The sequence below is a fragment of the Leucoraja erinacea genome, chromosome 2 (genome assembly GCF_028641065.1).
Source record: "Leucoraja erinacea ecotype New England chromosome 2, Leri_hhj_1, whole genome shotgun sequence".
NCBI classification, from domain to species: domain Eukaryota; kingdom Metazoa; phylum Chordata; class Chondrichthyes; order Rajiformes; family Rajidae; genus Leucoraja; species Leucoraja erinaceus.
This window is the reverse complement of record NC_073378.1, coordinates 24,229,073-24,250,445: the sequence shown is the minus strand read 5'-3', so window position 1 is coordinate 24,250,445 and position 21,373 is coordinate 24,229,073. Positions and strand designations below refer to the sequence as shown.

At 46.5% G+C, this 21,373-nt stretch overlaps 1 protein-coding gene across 1 annotated transcript in view; it reads left to right on the top strand.

The window, feature by feature from the left end:
- The window catches only part of kif15 (kinesin family member 15), an 88,701-nt gene that overhangs the window by 13,619 nt on the left and 53,709 nt on the right, over positions 1 to 21,373 (top strand). Inside the window, exons 6-13 of the mRNA XM_055653226.1 lie at positions 2,751 to 2,851; positions 4,357 to 4,536; positions 5,404 to 5,613; positions 11,012 to 11,137; positions 14,519 to 14,641; positions 15,959 to 16,082; positions 18,414 to 18,514; positions 19,819 to 20,028. Of these exons, the coding sequence (XP_055509201.1) occupies positions 2,751 to 2,851; positions 4,357 to 4,536; positions 5,404 to 5,613; positions 11,012 to 11,137; positions 14,519 to 14,641; positions 15,959 to 16,082; positions 18,414 to 18,514; positions 19,819 to 20,028 (1,175 nt within the window). The remainder of the gene's footprint in view (positions 1 to 2,750; positions 2,852 to 4,356; positions 4,537 to 5,403; positions 5,614 to 11,011; positions 11,138 to 14,518; positions 14,642 to 15,958; positions 16,083 to 18,413; positions 18,515 to 19,818; positions 20,029 to 21,373) is intronic.

The window sequence follows — 21,373 nt, the reverse complement described above, 5'->3', positions numbered from 1 at the left end:
CGTGCAGACAACACCCGTAGTCAGGGTGGAACCCGGGCCTGGGTGGAACCAGGGTGTATCCCAGGTGTGATGGGCAGGGTGGTGAATGAGGAGAGAAATCCACTTGGAAGGTTCTTCCACATGGTCGAACTAGGAAACAAGGAGGTGGTGCCCAATATTGCAGGCCCCTAACCGTGAACAGGAGATGGAGGAGCAGATATGTGGGCACATTGCTATAAGTTTATATTTGTGGGGAATTTTAATTTCTCCAATATTGATGCAGCTAGTTGAGCCCCTGCCTCACAGCGCCAGAGACCCAGGTTCCATCCTAACCTCTGGTGCTGTCTGTGTGGAGTTTAAGCGTTCTCCCTGTGTTTCATCTGGGTTCCTCCCTCTTCCCAAACATGTGCAGGTTTGTAGGGTTGATCCACCCTCTGTAAATTTACCTCTAGTGTGTAGGGAGTGGATGAGAAAGTGGAATAACATAGAACTACTGTGAACAGGCGATCGATGGTCGGTGGGTCTGTATCTCTTAACTAAACCACATTAAATGGGAATTCCCTTTTCTGAGGGGTTTGGATGTTGGGGTGAAACTTAAAGTTGTAGAGAGGGACAGGAAGAACTGTAAGTGAGGGGATGGATGGCCTATTTAAATGTTTAAAAATTAAATAACATGAGGCAGGAGGTGGCAAAGGTGGACTGGAAGCAGCTGGTCTCGGGTAAAACAGTTTCCAATCAGTGGAAGTCAAATGGAAAGGGACTAAAACTTCATGACCGATTTCGTGAATATTTTTTGCCCTTCATCAGTAATGAGGCATAAATAGACACCACTATTAGATCGTTGGATGCCGAACAAACCTGTTTATTAATTTAAGTTTTCTGTTCTTTGAATCAGTGCTCACTTTGGTTTCTTGCTTTGCTAGTTATCATGTATTAGCAGTAGCGTTAGTTTAGAGATACAGCATGGAAACAGGCCCTTCGGCCCACCTAGTCCGCACCGACCAGCGATCCCCGCACACCAACACTATCTCTCACACACACACACACACACACACACACACACACACACACACACACACACACACACACACACACACACACACACACACACACACACACACACACACACACACACACACACACACACACACACACACACGGGACAATTTATACTTATACCAAGCCTATTAACCTGCAAACCTTTACGTCTTTGGTGTGTGGGAGGAATCCGGAGATCATGTAGAAAATCTATGCGGTCACGAGGAGAACGTACAAACTCCGTACAGACAGTACGGAGCCCGTAGTCGGGATCGAACTAGGGTCTCCGACGCAGTATGGCTGCAACTGTACCGCTGCAGCACCGTGCCGCCCTCTAGTGGTCCTTCCGCAGTAATGCCAGTTGTGTCACACACAAATGCTCTGTGCTGTTGGGCCATGGGACGGTCATAGTCTCAATTCATTCCGTGAGGTTCCCTCGCCTGTTTCTGCTGTACTGCGTTCCTTTTGGGCGGCACGGTGGTGCATCGGGTAGAGCTGCTGCCTCGCAGCGCAAGAGATCCGGGTTCCATCCCGACTACATAGAAACATAGAAAATAGGTGCAGGAATAGGCCCTTCGAGCCTGCACCGCCATTCAATATGATCATGGCTGATCATCAAACTCTGTATCCTGTACCTGCCTTCTCTCCATACCCCCTGATCCCTTTAGCCACAAGGGCCACATCTAACTCCCTCTTAAATATAGCCAATGAACTGACCTCAACTACCTTCTGTGGCAGAGAACTCTCTGTGTGAAAAATGTTTTTCTCATCTCGGTCTTAAAAGATTTCCCCCTTATCCTTAAACTGTGACCCCTTGTTCTGGACTTCCCCAACATCGGGAACAATCTTCCTGCATCTAGCCTGTCCAACCCCTTAAGAATTTTGTACGTTTCTATAAGATCCCCCCTCAATCTTCTAAATTCTAGAGCGTACAAGCCGAGTCTATCCAGTCTTTCTTCATATGAAAGTCCTGACATCCCAGGAATCAGTCTGGTGAACCTTCTCTGTACTCCCTCTACGGCAAGAATATCTTTCCTCAGATTTGGAGACCAAAACTGTACGCAATACCCCAGGTGTGGTCTCACCAAGACCCTGTACAACTGCAGTAGAACCTCCCTGCTCTTATACTCAAATCCTTTTGCAATGAAAGCTAACATACCATTCGCTTTCTTCACTGCTTGCTGCACCTGCATGCCTACTTTCAATGACTGGTGTACCATGACACCCAGGTCTCGTTGCACTACGGGTGCTGTCTATGCGGAGTTTGCACGTTCTCTCCGTGACCTGCGTGGGGTTTTCTCCAGGAATCTCCAGTTTCCTCCCTCGCGCCAAAGCCATAATGGTTTATAGGTTAATTGGCTTCTGTGTAAATGTAAATTGTCCCTAGTGTGTGTAGGATAGCGTTGGTGTGCGGGGAATTGCTGGTCGGTGTGGAGCCGATGGGCCTGTTTCCGCGCTGTATCTCTAAACTAAACTATACAATGTTGCTTCCCAGCCACCTTGCGCTGGAGTTACACGGAGATTGTTGGCAAGTTATCGCCATGAACACGTATGGTAATGCACTGGGTGGGACAGGCTTTACTTTCCATCCTTCACACCTAAACGGCCATTAAAAATAAAACTGGTTGTGGCAAATTGTGATTGTATTCTGATGTATACAAACCTGCTCCATTCACTCATATTTTTAAATAGCAGCCCCGATGGTTTGTTATTCTGACGATGTGTGTTCTCAGGGCCCTCTGAGGAGTCTGGTAACTCCACTCACAATCTGCGGGGGATAATCCCGCGCAGCTTTGAATACCTCTTCTACCTGATCAATCGTGAAAAGGAAAAGGTATTTTTTCTTTATACTGCCTAGTTATTCATCTTCCTGTATAAATATTTGCAATGTGGCAGATTAGAATTAACACAAAGTAGTTCACACTTAGCATGATTTGTATTAACAATTACATTGTAGATGAATGCCTAGCTAATCTACTCTGAAGAATGTTAGTCATACAGCATGGGGACGGGCGTTATACCACCTGTCCACGCCGACCAACATGGCCTCATCTACATTGGTCCTATTTGCCAGCGTTTGGCACATTTTCCTCTAGACCTTGTGCAGAGAAGAACTGCAGATAAATCCATCTTCCCTCTAAACCTTTCCTGTCCACCTACTTGTCCAAAATGTTGTTTAGTACCTGCCACAACTAGAGACTAAGCGGCGGTTGGGCGATCGTTTTGCCGAACACCTCCGCTCAGTCCGCAATAACCTACCTGAACTCCCGGTGGCTCAGCACTTCAACTCCCCCTCCCGTTCCCAATCCGACCTCTCTGTCCTGGGTCTCCACCATTGCCAGAGTGAGCAACACCGGAAATTGGAGGAACAGCACCTCATATTCCGCCTGGGCAGCTTGCATCCTGATGGCATGAATGTTGAATTCTCCCAATTTTGCTAGGCCTTGCTGTCTCCTCCCCTTCCTTAACCCTCGAGCTGTCTCCTCCCATCCCCCCCGCCCTCGGGCTCCTCCTCCTCCCCTTTTCCTTCCTTCTCCCCTCCCACCCCCCATCAGTCTGAAGAAGGGTTTCGGCCCGAAATGTCGCCTATTTTCTTCGCTCCATAGATGCTGCTGCACCCGCTGAGTTTCTCCAGCAATTTTGTGTACCTACCTCCTCTGGCAGCTTGTTCCATACACCCACCACCCTCTGTGTGAAAACATTGTCCCTCTGGTTCCTGTTGCATCTTTCCCCTCTACTCTGCGTAAAAATCTCTGTTCATTCACCCTCTCCGTTCCTCTCATGATTTTGTACACCTCTATAAGATTACCCCTCATCCTCCTGCGCTCCAGGGAATAGAGTCCCAGTCTGCACAACCTCTCCCTATAGCTCACGCCCTCTGGTCCCGGCAACATCCTCGTAAATCTTCTCTCTACCCTTTCCAGTTCGCAACATCTTTCCTACAAGGAAGGTGAGTTTGGTTGAAGTCAGAGCTACGGTCGATAACTGGGAGCCTGACGTCGGTGTCCTTGTTATCCTGATTCAAGAGATGAGCGTCGGCCTAGTGTTGTGTTCCCATGTGGCTGTCCTGCAGTAATCATGTTGGTCAACAAGGGTGGACCCCCTCACCCTGCACTGGCCCCCCCCCCCCCCCCCCCCCCCCCCCCCCCCCCCCCCCCCCCCCCCCCCCCACCCCAGCATGGCTCCTCCCTTGTTGGTGTGTGAATGACAGACTTGTGTTGAGGGTGACTGCGGCACATTGGCTTGCGCCACCGTTTTAGCCGCGGACACGTGAACTGTCGATTGAGCCAGGAGCTGTGAAACTGCTTTGTGACATTTCAAACCCGTGCTCGTTTCTAGGCTGGAGAAGGCAAGAGTTTTCTCTGCAAATGCTCCTTCATTGAGATTTACAACGAACAAATATTTGATCTTCTGGACCCGGCATCATCGGGTCTGTTTCTGCGAGAGAACATAAAGACGGGTGTCTTTGTGGAAGGAGTGATTGAACAGGTGGTGACGTCAGCTGCTGAAGCCTACCAGGTAATTGAATATATTTACCTTGCTGCGATACAGGTGGGTACATGTGTTTAGTACTGGTCATGTCCTAATGTCATAGCAGCAGAATTAGACCATTCGGCCCATCAAGTCTACTCCGCCATTCAATCATGGCTGTTCTATCTCTCCCATGGACTATTTTGAATCGGACTTTACTGGACTTTATCTTGCATTAAACATTATTTCCTTTATCTGTACACTGTGGACGGCTTGATCATGTATATCAGTGGTCCCCAACCTTTTTTAGCTCATGGCCCCCTTGGGATCTTTTAATTTTTCTGTGGCCGCCCCTGACATTATTAGCTGAAAAAAAGTACTTCAATATTATAATACATTCCATAAAAATATCAGTGTCTATTAATTGCGCATATATTCTCTTTTATTCTAATCCACAAACATCCAAAATTTTCTGTGGGTTCAATAAAACAACCATTTAAATTTATTTGAATTGAAATTTAGGAGGCAACAGGGTGGTAGCTCTGTGCCCCCCTTCATTGAACCTGTGGCCCCCTAAATCCCAAAATGTTTCCGTGGATTCCCCTTAAATTTGCCATATGGCCCCAGGTTGGGAATCACTGATGTATATAATCATGTATAGTCTTTCTGCTGATTGAATAGCATGCAACAGCTGAATTTAAAGTAGCTCTTTCTTCCCAATAACCTTTTCTGGCTTAAGCCCTCCCTTCACCACCTCCAGTTTAAATTCCATTTGGAATATTTTGGAGGACCAAGAACCAAGAACAAAAAAAGCTTTTCACTACCTCGATACACGTGACAATAATAAACTAAATTAGATTCTGGGGTCGATGATGTGGGGAAGGAAATTAGTCATTTTGATGATTTCCCCTACAGGTGTTGTCTGTGGGATGGCGGAACCGAAGTGTTGCTTCCACTTCCATGAACCGAGAGTCCTCGCGATCACATGCCGTCTTTGCACTCGCCATCGAGTCGAAGGAAAAGACCAGCGCCCTGGTCAATATCCGAATGTCACGCCTAAACCTGGTTGATTTAGCGGGATCAGAACGGCAGAAAGATTCGCAAGCAGAAGGGCAACGACTAAAGGTAAACACCAATCTGTACCTGACCCTCACAAAGCAGTTTCCTCATTGCTGTTCATAATCATGGGGAGAGTCGCTGCCACGACCCTGACTGCTGGCGCTGTCTGGGCCGAGTTTGTACAATCTCCCCTTTTGACCTGCGTGGGTTTTCTCCAAGATTTCCGGTTTCCTCCCACACTCCAAAGACTTACAGGTTGGTAGGTTAATTGGCTTGGGATAATTGTAAACTGTCCCTAGCGAGTGTGTGTGCGTGCGTGTATAGATTAGTATACAAACTAAGATTAGTATATAACTGAGATTAGTATACAAACTTAAAGCACACGGTATTGGGGGTTCAGTATTGATGTCGCTAGAGAACTGGCTGGCAGACAGGAAGCAAAGAGTAGGAGTACACGGGTCCTTTTCACAATGGCAGGCAGTGACTAGTGGGGTACCGCAAGGCTCAGTGCTGGGACCCCAGCTATTTACAATATATATTAATGATTTGGACGAGGGAATTGAATGCAACACCTCCAAGTTTGCGGGTGACACGAAGCTGGGGGGCAGTGTTAGCTGTGAGGAGGATGCTAGGAGGCTGCAAGGTGACTTGGATAGGCTGGGTGAGTGGGCAGATGCAGTATAATGTGGATAAACGTGAGGTTATCCACTTTGGTGGCAAAAACAGGAAAGTAGGCTATTATCTGAATGGTGGCCGATTAAGAAAGTGGGAGATGCAACGAGACCTGGGTATCATGGTACACCAGTCATTGAAAGTAGGCATCCAGGTGCAGCAGGCAGTGAAGAAAGCGAATGGTATGCTAGCATTCACAGCAAAATGATTTGAGTATAGGAGCAGGGAGGTTCTACTGCAGTTGTACAGGGTCTTGGTGAGACCACACCTGGAGTATTGCGTACAGTTTTGGTCTCCTAATATGAGGAAAGACATTCTTGCCATAGAGGGAGTACAGAGAAGGTTCTCCAGACTGATTCCTGGGATGTCAGGACTTTCATATGAAGAAGGATGGGCAGACTCGGCTTGTACGCGCTAGAATTTAGAAGATTGAGGGGGATCTTATAGAAACTTACAAAATTCTCAAGGGGTTGGACAGGCTAGATGCAGGAAGATTGCTCCTGATGTTGGGGAAGTCCAGAACAAGGGGTCACCGTTTAAGGATAAGGGGAAAATCTTTTGGGACCGAGATGAGAAAAACATTTTTCACACAGAGAGTGGAGAATCTCTGGAATTCTCTGTCACAGAAGGTAGTTGAGGCCAGTTCATTGGCTATATTTAAGAGGGAGTTAGCTGTGGCCCTTGTGGCTAAAGGTATCGGGGTATGGAGAGAAGGCAGGTACAAGATACTGAGTTGGATGATCAGCCATGATTATATTGAATGGCGGTGCAGGCTTGTAGGGCCAAATGGCCTACTCCTGCACCTATTTTCTATGTTTCTATAGGGTCATGTAGAGAAAGCAGGGACTCTGCAGAAGGACTTGGACAGGTTGGGAGAGTGGGCAGAGAAGAGGCAGATGGAATACAGTGCAGTAAAGTGTGGAGTCATGCATTTTGGTCGTATGACTAAAGACGTAGTGTATTTTCTAAATGGGGAGAGAATCCAGAAATCGGAGATGCAAACGGACTTGGGAGTGCTGGTGCAGGATGTCTAAGAAATTAATCTGCAAGTCGAATCGGTAGTAAAGAAAACAAACTCAATGCTAGCATTTATCTCAAGAGGGCTTGTATACAAAAACAGGGATGTAATGCTGAGTCTCTTATTAGGCGCTGGTCAGGCCGCATTTGTAATATTGCAATTTTGGGCATCATATCCGAGGAAGGATGTGCTGGCTCTGGAGAGGGTCAAGGGCAGGTTTACAAGAATGATCCCAGGAATGAGAAGGTTAACCTATGATTCACATTTGTCAGCACTGGGCCTGAATTCGTGGAGTTTAGAAGAATGAGGGGGGACCTCATTGAAACATAAAGAATCGTGACATGCTTTGGTAGAGTGGATGTGGAGAGGATGTTTCCATTAGTGGGAGAATCTAGGATTAGAGGTCACAGCCTCAGAATTAAAGGATGTTCTTTTAGCAGGAAGATGAGGAGGAATGTCTTTAGTCAGAGGGTGGTGAATCTGTGGAAATCTTTGCCACCGAAGGTTGTGGAGGCCAAGTCAGTGGATATTTTTATGGAAGAGATCAGTACGTGTGTCGGTGATTATGGGGAGAAGGCAGGAGAGTGGGGTTAGGAGGAGAGATAGATCAACCATGATTGAATGGCAGAGCAGACTATGGGCTGATGGGCCCAATGGCCTATATACTCCTCTCACTTATGACCTTAATGTGCAGAGATTGCTGGTCGGCGCAGACTCTGTGTGCTGATGGACCTGTATCTCTAATCTAAACTAAATCTGCAGCTAGCAGAGCTAATTGATAAAATGGACTCCTGTACTTCAGTAAGGAGTTCTACCAGTTATCTAGTTATTTGCTATTTAGTTATTCCTGAGCTACGATCTGCCTCATTGGAGACCCTCTGTGTCTCTATGATCGGACTTTACCTTGCACTAAACGTTATTCACGTTATTCCCTTTATCATGTATCTGTACACTGTGGACGGCTCGATTGTAATCCCGTATTGTCTTTCCGCTGACTGGTTAGCACGCAACTAAAGCCTTTCACTGTACCTCGGTACACGTGACAGTAAACTAAACTGAACTCGTAGAATCTGCATGGCATGTGGACAAATCTTGATTCCAAAAATTAAAAAAAACAGCAGGTGCTGGAAGTGTAAGATAAAACACAACGTTGGAAATACTCAGTTGGCCAGACCACGTCTGTGGAAAGAGTTCTGGCAAAGGATCTTTGATCTGGAACCAGGGCTTCGACAGCACGAAACGGGTCCCTCCGGCCAGCTCATCCATGCTGAGCGATTCAGTCTAGTCCCATTTATTACACATATCTATAAATCTCTACATCTCTAAATCTATCCATTTTACTGTCCAAATGACTTTTAAACATTGTACCTGCCTCTGCCACTGTCTCTGGCAACTTGTTCCATCCACCCACCAACCTCTGTGGGGCAACCAGGTCTTCAGGTCCACTTCATCTTTTCCCCATCAACTTCCCTTCCGTGAAATATACAAAGACTGTTTATGGAAAGACAGGGTGGGTATAATTTTAGAGGGGAGCTTAATTAAAAAAAAAAACTCAATGTCAGAACAACTCTTAAAAGTATGTGCATAGCAATCTGCGGGGTGAATGTGTGGAATAGTTTGGAACAGGAGATAAAACTTAGCACAAACATGATTCAGTTTAAAAAGATGTACAAAAACACTTTTTTAAAAGTATTGGGATGAGGATAGGTGATTGTGAGTGGGATATTTGTTATACAGATTGTATTGGGAAGGGTGATTATAGGGTGATGGGTTGTACATATGACTAAGAGATACTATATAGTATATGAGGGTTGTTTCTTTTTTCTTTTTTCTCTCCCTTTTGTATGGTTTTGTAAATATTTGATTAGTGTATATATGTAAATAATTTGATGTACATATGGAAATAGGTGTAGGTGTTTATAGCTGTTAAATTTATATAAGATAATTATAAGCAGTTGAATAAGGGGTGGGAATTAATAAGCTTTGGCTTCTGCTCCTTTTCGGACACATACGATTCATTTATTTATAAATATTGTTTATGACACTTTATTCATATTCTTGTTTTGATTTTTGTATTGCTGTTTCGCACTTGCTTTTTATTTTTTAGTCTGTTTGAAATCAAGGATTTATTATTATTATTATAAAATTATCCTCTCGTTTGAAATAAGCCTGACTTTATCTATCCCCCTTATTACCTAAACCCCCACAGTCACCTGTAACCACCCAGCTGGGCTCCAAGGTTCCCCTGTATTTCAAGCCGTCCAGCCTTTACTGGAGATACAGCATGCAAATGTGGTCCATCAGCCCAGCGCGTCCGCGCCGTGTGTGTCCGGGCCCCGGGCGGCTCTCCCTCCTGCCCCCAGTCCGCTCCTCAGTGGATCCCTGCGGAGTAAACACCAGGTCCGGGCCCGCGGTCTCACCGACTCTCTCGCAGAAACGGGTCCCTCGGCCCAACGAGTCCGTGCCGACCAGCGATCACCCACACCCTAACACACACACACACACACACACACACAGACACACACAGACACACACAGACACACACAGACACACACAGACACACACACACACACACACACACACACACACACACACACACACACACACACACACACACACACACACACACACACACACACACACACACACACACACACACACACACGGCAACAGTTTACATTTACACAGAAGCCAATTAACCCACAGACCTGCACGTCTTTGGAGTGTGGGAGGAAACTGGAGCACCCAGAGAAAACCCACGCAGGTCACGGGGAGAACGTACAAGTTCTGTACCGACAGCACCCGTGATCAGGTTCACGGTCACGGCGGCGCAGCGGCAGAGTTGCTGCGGTACAGCGAATGCAGCGCTGGAGACGCCGGTTCGATCCCGACTACGGGCGCTGTCTACGGAGTTTGTACGTTCTCCCCGTGACCTGCGTGGGTTTTCTCCGAGATCTTCAGTTTCCTCACACACTCCAAAGACGTGCAGGTTTTTAGGTGAATTAGCTTGGTAAATGTAAAAAAAAAACCAAAATGTTCCTAGTGTGTGTGTGTATAACAGTGTTAGTGTGCGGGGATCGCTGGTCAGCGGGGACTCGGTGGGTCGAAGGGCCGGTTTCTGCGCTGTATCTCTAAACTAAACTATAACTGGATGTTGCCTGACCCGAGTATTTCCAATATCATTACATTTTAAAGTGTTAATTCCAGATTTGTAGTTATAGTAGATAGATGGCTTTCCGATGACGTATAATTTACTGAAATGCACTAAGCATCAAGTGGAGAAGGGTGACAGCAAGAGGCATGTAAATGATGAGCAGGTGTGGAGCTTGTCAGACAGAGTGCAAAATGGGAATTTTATTGACTCGGAAGAATAGAAATGCACAACTAGTTGGAGAGGAACTGTAGAATTCTGCCGTCCAGGCGGATGCAGGTCTCCTTGCCCCCAAGAAGGCTGTGGGGACCAAGTCAATGGATATTTTAAGACAGAGGTTGACAGATTCTTGATCAGTACGGGGTCAGAGGCTATGGGGAGAAGGCAGAAGAATGGGGTTAGGAGGTTGGGCCGAAGGGCCAGTTCCTGTGCTGCACTGTTCTTTGAAAGTGGAGCTGAGACCTCGATCTGATCATATTGAATATCTGATTACACAAGAGGCTATTAGCGCCATTCTGTATGATGTCCTTTTTTTTGTTGTGAAGAATTCAGCACTAAATCGATGTTGTAGTATTTCTCGTCGAGTGATTTTCCATGTTTTAATGTTGTTGTGTTTTGTGCAGGAGGCGAGCAATATAAACCGGTCGCTGAGTTGCCTGGGCCATGTCATCATGGGGCTTGGTGACGTGGCAAATGGGAAGAGTCGGCACATTTCCTACAGAGATTCCAAGCTCACCTTCCTGCTACGGGTAATCAAATATTGTCAAACATTTAACCTATAGATGTGAAGGGTTTCGTCCTGAAACGCCACCTATCCATGCTCTCCAGTGATGCTGCCTGACCCGCTGAGTTACTCCAGCACTCTGTGAAACGTCACCTATCCATGTTCTCCACAGATGCTGCCTCACCCGCTGAGTTACTCCAGCATTTTGTGTCTATCTTTGGTGTAAACCAGCATCTGCAGTTCCTTCCTAGACAAATGGATATTTTTGCGGATAAGTTAAGGCACAAATTTTACAAGTATTGGATGTTCATTAAAAACTTTGGACGTTTGAAGATGAACTAAAGCTACTGGCACATTTGGCAAAAACAATTATTTAAAAAAAAAATAAAAAAAAAATTGCCATTAATAATTTAGCTTTGGAAAATGTTAATTTGTTTTTTTCCTTGTTGCAAGGTCAGGTACTGGTCTGACCACACGGAGTATTGCGAGTAGTTTTGGGTCTGATACCTGAGGAAGGCTGTGCTGGTGTTGGAGAGGGTCCAGAGAAGGTTTACGAGAATGATCCCAAGGATGATTGCGTTAATATATGAGCAGCGTTTTGACTCTGTGGTAGTTTGAGGGCTAGGGTTCCCGATGAACTGAGGGGGGGGGGGGGGGGGGGGGGGGGGGGGGGTTAAGGCTGTGAGTTGGGACTTTACTGCCGGGCTGCTTGATGTGTCTCTCATCACAGTTGAGTTGAGAAACGAACAGCCAGTTTCATGAAGGCTGTGGAGAGGAATTTCCACAGATCCATGGAGAGTTTGTGATGTTTGCCAGATGAGTCCTGGCCATTGGAAAATCGGCAATATGGCATATCTGCTGAATGCTCTGAAGCGGTGGTGGACACTGCCCAGTCCATCACCGACCCTCGCATCCCCACCATCGAAGGGAATTACAGGAGTCGCTGCCTCAAAGACAGCCAGCATCATCAGAGACCGACACAATCCTGGCCATGCTCCCATCTCACCCCTGCCATCGGGAATAAGGCACAGGAGCCTGAAAACTGTAATGTCCAGGCTCAGGAACAGCCTCTTCCCTACAGCTATCAGGCTATTAAACATTACAACCTCCAAATAAGCTCTGAACTACATAGACTTGGGGGCATTGGTTCTGTATTTTTAGAAACATAGAAAAATAAGTACAGGAGTAGGCCATTCGACCCTTCGAGCCAGCACTGTCATTTAATATGATCATGGCTGATCATCTAAAATCAGTACCCCGTTCCTGCTTTCTCCCCATATCCCTTGACTCCTTTTGCCCTAAGAGCTAAATCTAACTCTCTCTTGAAAACATCCAGTGAATTGGCCTCCACTGCCTTCTGCGGCAGAGAATTCCACAGATTCACAACTCCCTGGATGAAGAAGTTTTTCCTCATCTCAGTCCAAAATGGCCTACCCCTTATTCTTAAACCCTTATGCTTCTAGCCTGTACAATCCTTGAAGAATTTAACATATTTCTATAAGGATCCCTTGAAGACAAACAGGTGAATTTATTATGGGGAACAAAGAAATGGCAGCCGGGTTGAACAGGTACTTTGGATCTGTCTTCACTAAGGAGGACACAAACAATCTCCCAGTTGTACTTGTGGCCAGAGGATCTGCGGTGACGGAGGAACTGAAGGAAATTCACATTAGGCAGGAAATGGTGTTGCATAGACTGATGGGATCGAAGGCTGATAAATCCCCAGGGCCTGATGGTCTGCATCCCAGGGTACTTAAGGAAGTGGCTCTAGAAATCGTGGATGCATTGGTGATCATTTTCCAATGTTCTGTAGACTCAGGATCAGTTCCTGTGGATTGGAGGGTAGCTAATGTTATCCCACTTTTTAAGAAAGGCGGGAGAGAGAAAACAGGGAATTATAGACCAGTTAGCCTGACATCGGTGGTGGGGAAGATGCTGGAGTCAATTATAAAAGATGAGATAGCCACACATTTGGATAGCAGTAGCAGGATCGGTCCGAGTCAGCATGGATTTACGAAGGGGAATTCATGCTTGACTAATCTTCTGGAATTTTTTGAGGATGTAACTAGGAAAAGACATGGGGGAGCCAGTGGATATAGTGTACCTGGACTTTCAGAAAGCCTTCAATAAGGTCCCACATAGGAGATTAATGGGCAAAATTAGAGCGCATGGTATTGGGTTTAGGGTACCGACATGGATAGAAAATTGGTTGGCAGACAGGAAACAAAGAGTAAGGATTAATGGGTCCCTTTCAGAAGGCAGGCAGTGACTAGTGGGGTACCGCAAGGCTTGGTGCAGGGACCGCAGCTATTTACAATATACATCAATGATTTAGATGAAGGGATTCAAAGTAACATTAGCAAATTTGCAGTTGATACAAAGCTGGGTGGCAGTGAGAACTCTGAGGAGGATGCTATGAGAATACAGGGTGACTTGTTGGGAGAGTGGGCAGATGCATGGCAGATGCAGTTTAATGTGGATAAATGTGAGGTTATCCACTTTGATAGCAAAAACAGGAAGGCAGATTATTATCTGAATGGTGTCAGGTTAGGAAAATGGGAAGTACAATGAGATCTGGGTGTCCGTGTTCATCAGTCACTGAAAGTAGGCATGCAGGACAGCCGGCAGTGAAGAAAGCTAATGGCACGCTGGCCTTCATTACAAGAGGAGTTGAGTATAGGAGCAAAGAGGTCCTTCTGGAGTTGTACAGGGCCCTAGTGAGACCACACCTGAAGTATTGTGTGCAGTTTTGGTCTCCAAATTTGAGGAAGGACATTCTTGCTATTGAGGGAGTGCAGCGTAGGTTCCCGGGATGGTGAGGCTGTCATATATTGAAAGAATGGAGCAGCTGGGCTTGTATACACTGGAATTTAGAAGGATGAGAGGAGATCTTATTGAAACATATAAGATTATTAAGGGATTGGATGCGCTAGAGGCAGGAAACATGTTCCTGATGTTGGGGGAGTCCAGAACCAGGGGCCACTGTTTAAGAATAAGGGGTAAGCCATTTACAACAGAGATGAGGAAAAACCTTTTCACCCAGAGAGTGGTTAAACTGTGGAAGGCAGTGAAGGCCGATTCTCGGGACGCTTTCCAGAGAGAGTTAGATAGAGCTCTTAAGGATATGGGGAGAAGGCAGGAACGGAGTATTGAATGCATGATCAGCCATGATCATATTGAATGGCGGTGCTGGCTCGAAGGGCCGAATGGCCTACTCCTGCACCTATTGTCTACTGTCTAAGATTCCCTCTCATCCTTCTAAATTCCAGTGAATACAAGGCCGGAGTTTAGAAGGATGAGCAGATTGCCGATATGACAATAAAACGCTCTTGACTCTTGAAATGAGTTGCCTGTTTACAGTTGTGTATACGCACTGTTTTGAGTGAATGAATTGCTCTTGTTCCAGGACTCTCTTGGGGGAAATGCCAAGACCTACATCATTGCAAATGTGCACCCGGGCTCCAAGTGTTTTGGTGAAACGCTCTCCACTCTGCAGTTTGCCCGTAGGGCCAAGCTGATCAAAAATAAAGTGAGTTGAAGTCTTTGATTAAGTGAAGGTGACTCCACCATCCCACTGCACATCAGTGCTGTTCAGGGTCTTGCCATGAACTGTATACTTTGCCCTTGCATTCTACCTAGCAAGGTTCAACACCTCACACTTGCTTGGGATAAGCACCACCTGCCGTTTCACTGCCCTTGTCTCCCAACGATCTCTAGTCCACTGTATCTTCTGACAGCCTCGCTGCATACAGTTCCTCTCTAAAGCCAGAATATCCCTCTTGCACCTCTATCATCTCCATAAGTCTGTTTTAGGCGGGTTTCAGCTTGGGGATAATTCACCGTCGCATTCTTTAGTTTAGTTTAGACATACAGCTCAGAAACAGGCCCTTCGGCACACCGAGTCCACTCCGACCAGCAATCCCCGCACATTAACACTATCCCACACGCACTGGGGACAATTAACGTTCATACAAAACCAATTCACCACAAACCTGTACATCTTTGGAATGTGGCAGGAAACCGAAAATCCCGGAGAAAACCCACGCAGGTCACGGGAAGAACGTGCAAACTCCGTACAGGCGACACCCATAGTCAGGATCTCTGGCGCTGTAAGGCAGTAACTCCATCGCTGCGCCATCTGAAATAGAAGCGGATAAGATCTTGGTTTGAGCTTCCACTTGATCCCTTGGTTTAAATATGTTTCATTTCCATATTAATTTAAACTGCTTTCTAAATAGGTTGAACATGGGACAGTTCAGTTCAGGAACAGGCCCTTCGGCCCGCAATGCTGGGACGTATCTGCCTGTATGTGATCCATATCCCTCCATTCACTGCGCATCTATGTACCTGTCTAAAAGCCTCTTAAACTCCACCTTTGTACCTGCTTTCACTCCTCGCTGTGTGTTCCAGACACCCATCATAACTTAAAACATTCCCTGCATATCTCCTTGAAACTTTGTCTCTCTTGACTTGCACCAAATTAACTATTTCCACTCTTCTACAAACACTTTAAAATAGTTGCTCCATTGTAGTCCCTGCTTTCTCCCTCTTTCCCCTCCCCTTCCCAGCTCTCCCACAGCCCACTCTCCGCCTTTTCCTTTCTTCTTCCTGCCCCCCCACCACCACATCAGTCTGAAGAAGGGTCTCGACCCGAAACGTCGCCTATTTCCTTCGCTCCATAGATGCTGCCTCACCCGCTGAGTTTCTCCAGCATTTATACCTTCAATTATTCCAGCATCTGCAGTTCCTTCTTAAACGTACTCCATTGTGATGGTCAATCTGTTGTCACCAGGCTGTTGCTGTCAAGTGTTGTGGCAGAAGGTGTTCATTCACATTTTGTTTCTAGGCTGTGATCAATGAAGATACTCAAGGAAATGTCCACCACCTCCAGGCAGAAATTAAGAAGCTGAAAGAACAGATTTGTGAGCTGGCCAAGGGACAAACAACACTGGAGGTTGACCCCAGGCCAGGTAAGGTACCCAGTCAAAGCTTCAGGTGTCTGAGTGATATCTCGTATCAATCCAACCTCCAATGTCATTCATTCATCATCGTTGAAAACATTAGCGACGCAGTGGCGCTGGTTTCCTACGGGAACGGTGACGGACGCACCACACATCTCTGTCCTCCCGTTCCTGCGGACTTCCACCGCTGGAAGTACAGGATTTTGGTGTGTGTGCTTTGTCATCGTTCCTTACAATGCCATGTACGACAGTGATCGCAAATTCTACTGAAGTGTGGATGGCCGTTGGCTCGCTAGGAGCTCATCCGCCCTTTGACAGGTCTTGTGTTTGGTCCTACTGGGGGTCCACAGCAAACCAAGTAGGGAGACAGTTGAGTCGCCGACTATCCGACCATGGAGCGGGTAGCACGGGATTACATGAGCTTTCAAGAGAGAGCTAGATATTGAGTAATGAGGAAGGGTTAGTTAGCAGTCTTGTTGTGCGCGGTTCCTTGGGCAAGGTGACCATAATATGGTTAAGTTCTTCATTAGGATGGAGAGTGGCATAGTTAATTCAGAAACAAAGGTTCTGAACTTAAATAAAGGTACATTTGAGGGTATGAGATGTGAATTGGCCAAGATAGACTGGCCATTGATTCTTAAAGGGTTGACGGTGGATATGCAATGGAAGGCATTTAAAGACTGCATGGATGAATTACAAAAATTGTAGCAAAGGGAAAATAGATTATGAAAGAAAATTGGCAGGTAACATAAAATTATTTTATAACTGCAAAAGTTTTTATAGATATGTGAAGAGAAAAAGATTAGTTAAAACATATGGAGGTCCCTTGCAGTCAGAAACAGGTGAATTGATCATGGGGAACAAGGACATGGCAGACCAATTGAATAACTACTTTGGTTCTGTCTTCACTAAGGAAGACATAAATAATCTGCTGGAAGTAGCAGGGGACCGGGGGTCAAAGGAGATGGAGGTACTGAGTGAAATCCAGGTTAGTCGGGAAGTGGTGTTAGATAAATTGAATGGATTAAAGGCTGATTAATCCCCAGGGCCAGATAGGTTGCATCCCAGAGTACATAAGAAAGTAGCCCCAGAAATAGTGGATGCATTAGTGATAATTTTTCAAAGCTCTTTAGATTCTGGAGTAGTTCCTGAGGATTGGCGGGTAGCAAACGTAACCCCACTTTTAAAGAAGGGAGGGAGAGAGAAAACGGGGAATTACAGACCAGTTAGTCTAACATCGGCAGTGAGGAAAATGCTAGAGTCAGTTATTAAAGATGGGATAGCAGCACATTTTGAAAGTGGTGAAATCATTGGACAAAGTCAGCATGGATTTATGAAGGGTAAATCATGTCTGACGAATTTTATAGAATTTTTCGAGGATGTAACTAGTAGAGTGGATAAGGGAGAACCAGTGGATGTGTTATATCAGGACTTTCAGAAGGCTTTCGACAAGGTCCCACATAAGAGATTAGTATGCAAACTTAAAGCACGCGGTATTGGGGGTTCAGTATTGATGTGGATAGAGAACTGGCTGGCAGCCAGGAAGCAAAGAGTAGGAGTAAACGGGTCCTTTTCAGAATGGCAGGCAGTGACTAGTGGGGTACCGCAAGGCTCAGTACTGGGACCCCAGCTATTTACAATATATATTAATGATTTGGACAAGGGAATTGAATGCAACATCTCCAAGTTTGTGGATGACACGAAGCTGGGGGGCAGTGTTAGCTGTGAGGAGGCTGCAAGGTGACTTGGATAGGTTGGGTGAGTGGGCAAATGCATGGCAGATGCAGTATAAAGTGGATAAATGTGAGGTTATCCACTTTGGTGGCAAGAACAGGAAAGTAGACTATTATCTGAATGGTGGCCGATTAGGAAAAGGGGAGATGCAACGAGACCTGGGTGTCATGGTACACCAGTCATTGAAAGTAGGCATACAGGTGCAGCAGGCAGCGAAGAAAGCGAATGGTATGTTAGAATTTATAGCAAAAGGATTTGAGTATAGGAGCAGGGAGGTTCTACTGGGGGTGGTAGGTGAAACATGTTTGTGGCATTCATTTAAAAGGTACTTGGATCTGCATGTGGCTTTGCAGGGGATGAAGGGATATGGTTTATGTAGCGGTAGTTGTTCTTGACTTCATGTTTGTCACAGACATTGTGGGCCGAAGGGCTGCTCAGGTCCATGTTCTATAGACTGCAAGGTTCAAGATGTTGAACCAACCGTGAGCTTATTTTTGGGTCTAAGGATTTTGGCCTTGTCCTGAGGAAGAGTTTGCTTCACGTGAATTACTGTTTTTCCAAATATCAATGGAGAAAGTGTAATCTCAGGTCTTTCCTGCCTGACAGATACCGAGCCTGTGAAAGGACGTGGCGGCATTGGCGGCGACTGGAAGGATCGCTTTCTGCAAGCTATGCTTCTCTGGGAAACGAGTGAAAGTCAAAACCAGGTGAGAATCCATCCAGGGTGCTGGTGTAGAACCATCCAGGGTGCTGGTGTAGAACCACCCAGGGTGCTAGTGTAGAACCATCCAGGGTGCTAGTGTAGAACCATCCAGGGTGCTGGGTGTAGAACCATCCAGGGTGCTGGTGTAGAACCATCCAGGGTGCTGGTGTAGAACCATCCAGGGTGCTAGTGTAGAACCATCCAGGGTGCTAGTGTAGAACCATCCAGGGTGCTAGTGTAGAACCATCCAGGGTGCTGGTGTAGAACCATCCAGGGTGCTGGTGTAGAACCATCCAGGGTGCTGCCGTAGAACCTGGATGATTCCAGCAATCTTCACGCACACACGTGGTGGTTGCATGGAATGAGCTGCCAGCACATCAGCGCCTCTACTTCCTCACAAGGCTTAGGAACTTTGGCATGTTCCCCACAACTCTCACCAACTTTTCCGATGCACCACAGTCGGCATTTTATCGGGATGCATCGCAGCTTGGTTTGGGAACAGTTCCATCCAAGAACACAAGAACCAGACCGTCACACAAACCAACCTCCCTTCCATTGACTCCATTTACACCTCACGCTGCCTCGGCAAGACAGGGCTGAATGGCATACTCCTGCACCTATTGTCTATTGTCTATTGGACAGGTACGTGGATAGGTTTAGTGGGATATGGCACCATCTCGGGCAGAGCTGTTCCCAAGACAAGCTGTGATGCAGCCTGACAGTAGAAGTTTGTCAGAGTTGTTGCAGATGTGCTGAGTTTGTCTCCTGAGGATGTCGAGGCACTGGTGTGTTTTCTAGGTCGTAGCTTTGGCGTGAATGATTCAGGACAAGGTGTTGGTTATATTTACTGACTGCCATAACTGGCCCTTTACACACATTCTTACACTTCGCCACCAATTTCCATCCGGCACTCAAATTCACTTGGACCATCGCCGACATCTCCCTACCGTCTCTAGATCTCACCGTCTCCATCACACGAAACAGACAATTGACCGACTTTAATAAAGGCCATTTTTATGCATTTTGGTATTGCCGTGTAGACATTACAACAGTGTTTATACACAGTCCCCCCAATTCAGGGCACCATAATGTTTGGCACCCAAACCACCCTCTGCCCAGGTACTTTCTCCTACAACCACAGGAGATGCAACACCTGTCCCTTTATCTCCCTGACCCGAAACGTCACCCATTCCTTCTCTCCGGAGATGCTGCCTGTCCCACTGAGTTACTCCTGCATTTTGTGTCATTTATCTATTTATTTATTTATCTATCTATCTTTATTTATTTATTTGTTTATTTGTTTTCCAGGCCCTGAAGGAGAAGATCGGGCAACTCAAGGATGTGTGCAGCAAAAAGGAAAGGATTATCCAGTCGACCAAGATGATAGTGAAGTTCCGGGAGACCAACATCGCACATCTGGAGAAGATAGTGAGCGGTTGCCACGCCGACCTCTCTCCGGATGACAAGGATACGGCCATCGGGGAACTGAAAGAAGAAATCCAGATTTTAAAAGAGCAGGTAAAGCGTCCGGCCGGAATGCTGAATGCACAGAATCATCAACGTGCATATGGGCAGCGCAGTAGAGTTGCTGCCCCACAGCGCCAGAGGTCCCCGGGTCTCACGGCGCCAGGGACCTGGGTTCAATCCTGACTACCGGTATTGTTCAGGGGGGGGTCACTGGTCGGTGCGGACTCTGTGGAGAAGGGCCTGTTTCCACGCCGTATCTCTAAATTAAACTAGTGTACGGGGTGATTGCTGGTCGGTGCGGACTCGCTGGGCCGTAGGACATGTTTCCGCACTGTATCTAAACTATACGCACATTGTCCTGAGCAGTCTTCAGCATAATGTGGAAACAGGCCCTTCGACCCAACTTGCCAATGCCGACCAACGTGCCCCATCTACACTCGTCCCACCTGCCTAAGTTTGGCGCATATCCCTCTAAAGCTGTCCTACCCATGTACTTGTCCAAATGTCTTTTAAATGTTGTTAAACTACCTGTCGCTGATGTCCCATTTGTCCTGTCCAACCTTCCTCCATACAGACGTGTTTTCACTTTTCTCAATTCTGGCCGAGATCTTTGACCTGAGCCTCCTTTTGTTTCTTTCTGCACATATACTGACTGACCCGCTGAGCATTTCCCGTACAAAAACCTTGTGCTGATGGAACCCAACAGGCCAGGCAGCATTTGTAGATGGATTGCATGGTGACTTGGACAGGTTGGGGGAATGGGCAGATGCATGGCAGATGAAGTTTAATGCGGATAAATGTGAGGTTATCCACTTTGGTATCAAAAACAGGAAGGCAAATTACTATCTAAATGGCGTCAAGTTGTGAAAAGGGGAAGTACAACGGGATCTGGGGGTCCTTGTACATCAGTCTATGAAAGTGAGCATGCAGGTACAGCAGGCAGTGAAGAAAGCAAATGGCATGTTGGCCTTGATAACAAGAGGAGTCGAGTATAGGAGCAAAGAGGTCCTTCAGCAGTTGTACAGGGCCCTAGTAAGACCACACCTGGAGTATTGTGTGCAGTTTTGGTCCTCTAATTTGAGGAAGGACATTCTTGCTATTGAGGGAGTGCAGCGTTGGTTTACAAGGTTAATTCCCGGGACGGCGGGACTGTCATATGCTGAGAGAATGGAGCGGCTGGGCTTGTACACTCTGGAGTTTAGAAGGATGAGAGGGGATCTTATTGAAACATATAAGATTGTTAAGGGTTTGGACTCACTAGAGGCAGGAAACATGTTCCCGATGTTGGGGGAGTCCAGAACTAGGGGCCACAGTTTAAGAATAATGAGTAAACCACTTAGAACGGAGACGAGAAAACACTTTTTCTCACAGATTGTTGTGAGTCTGTGGAATTCTC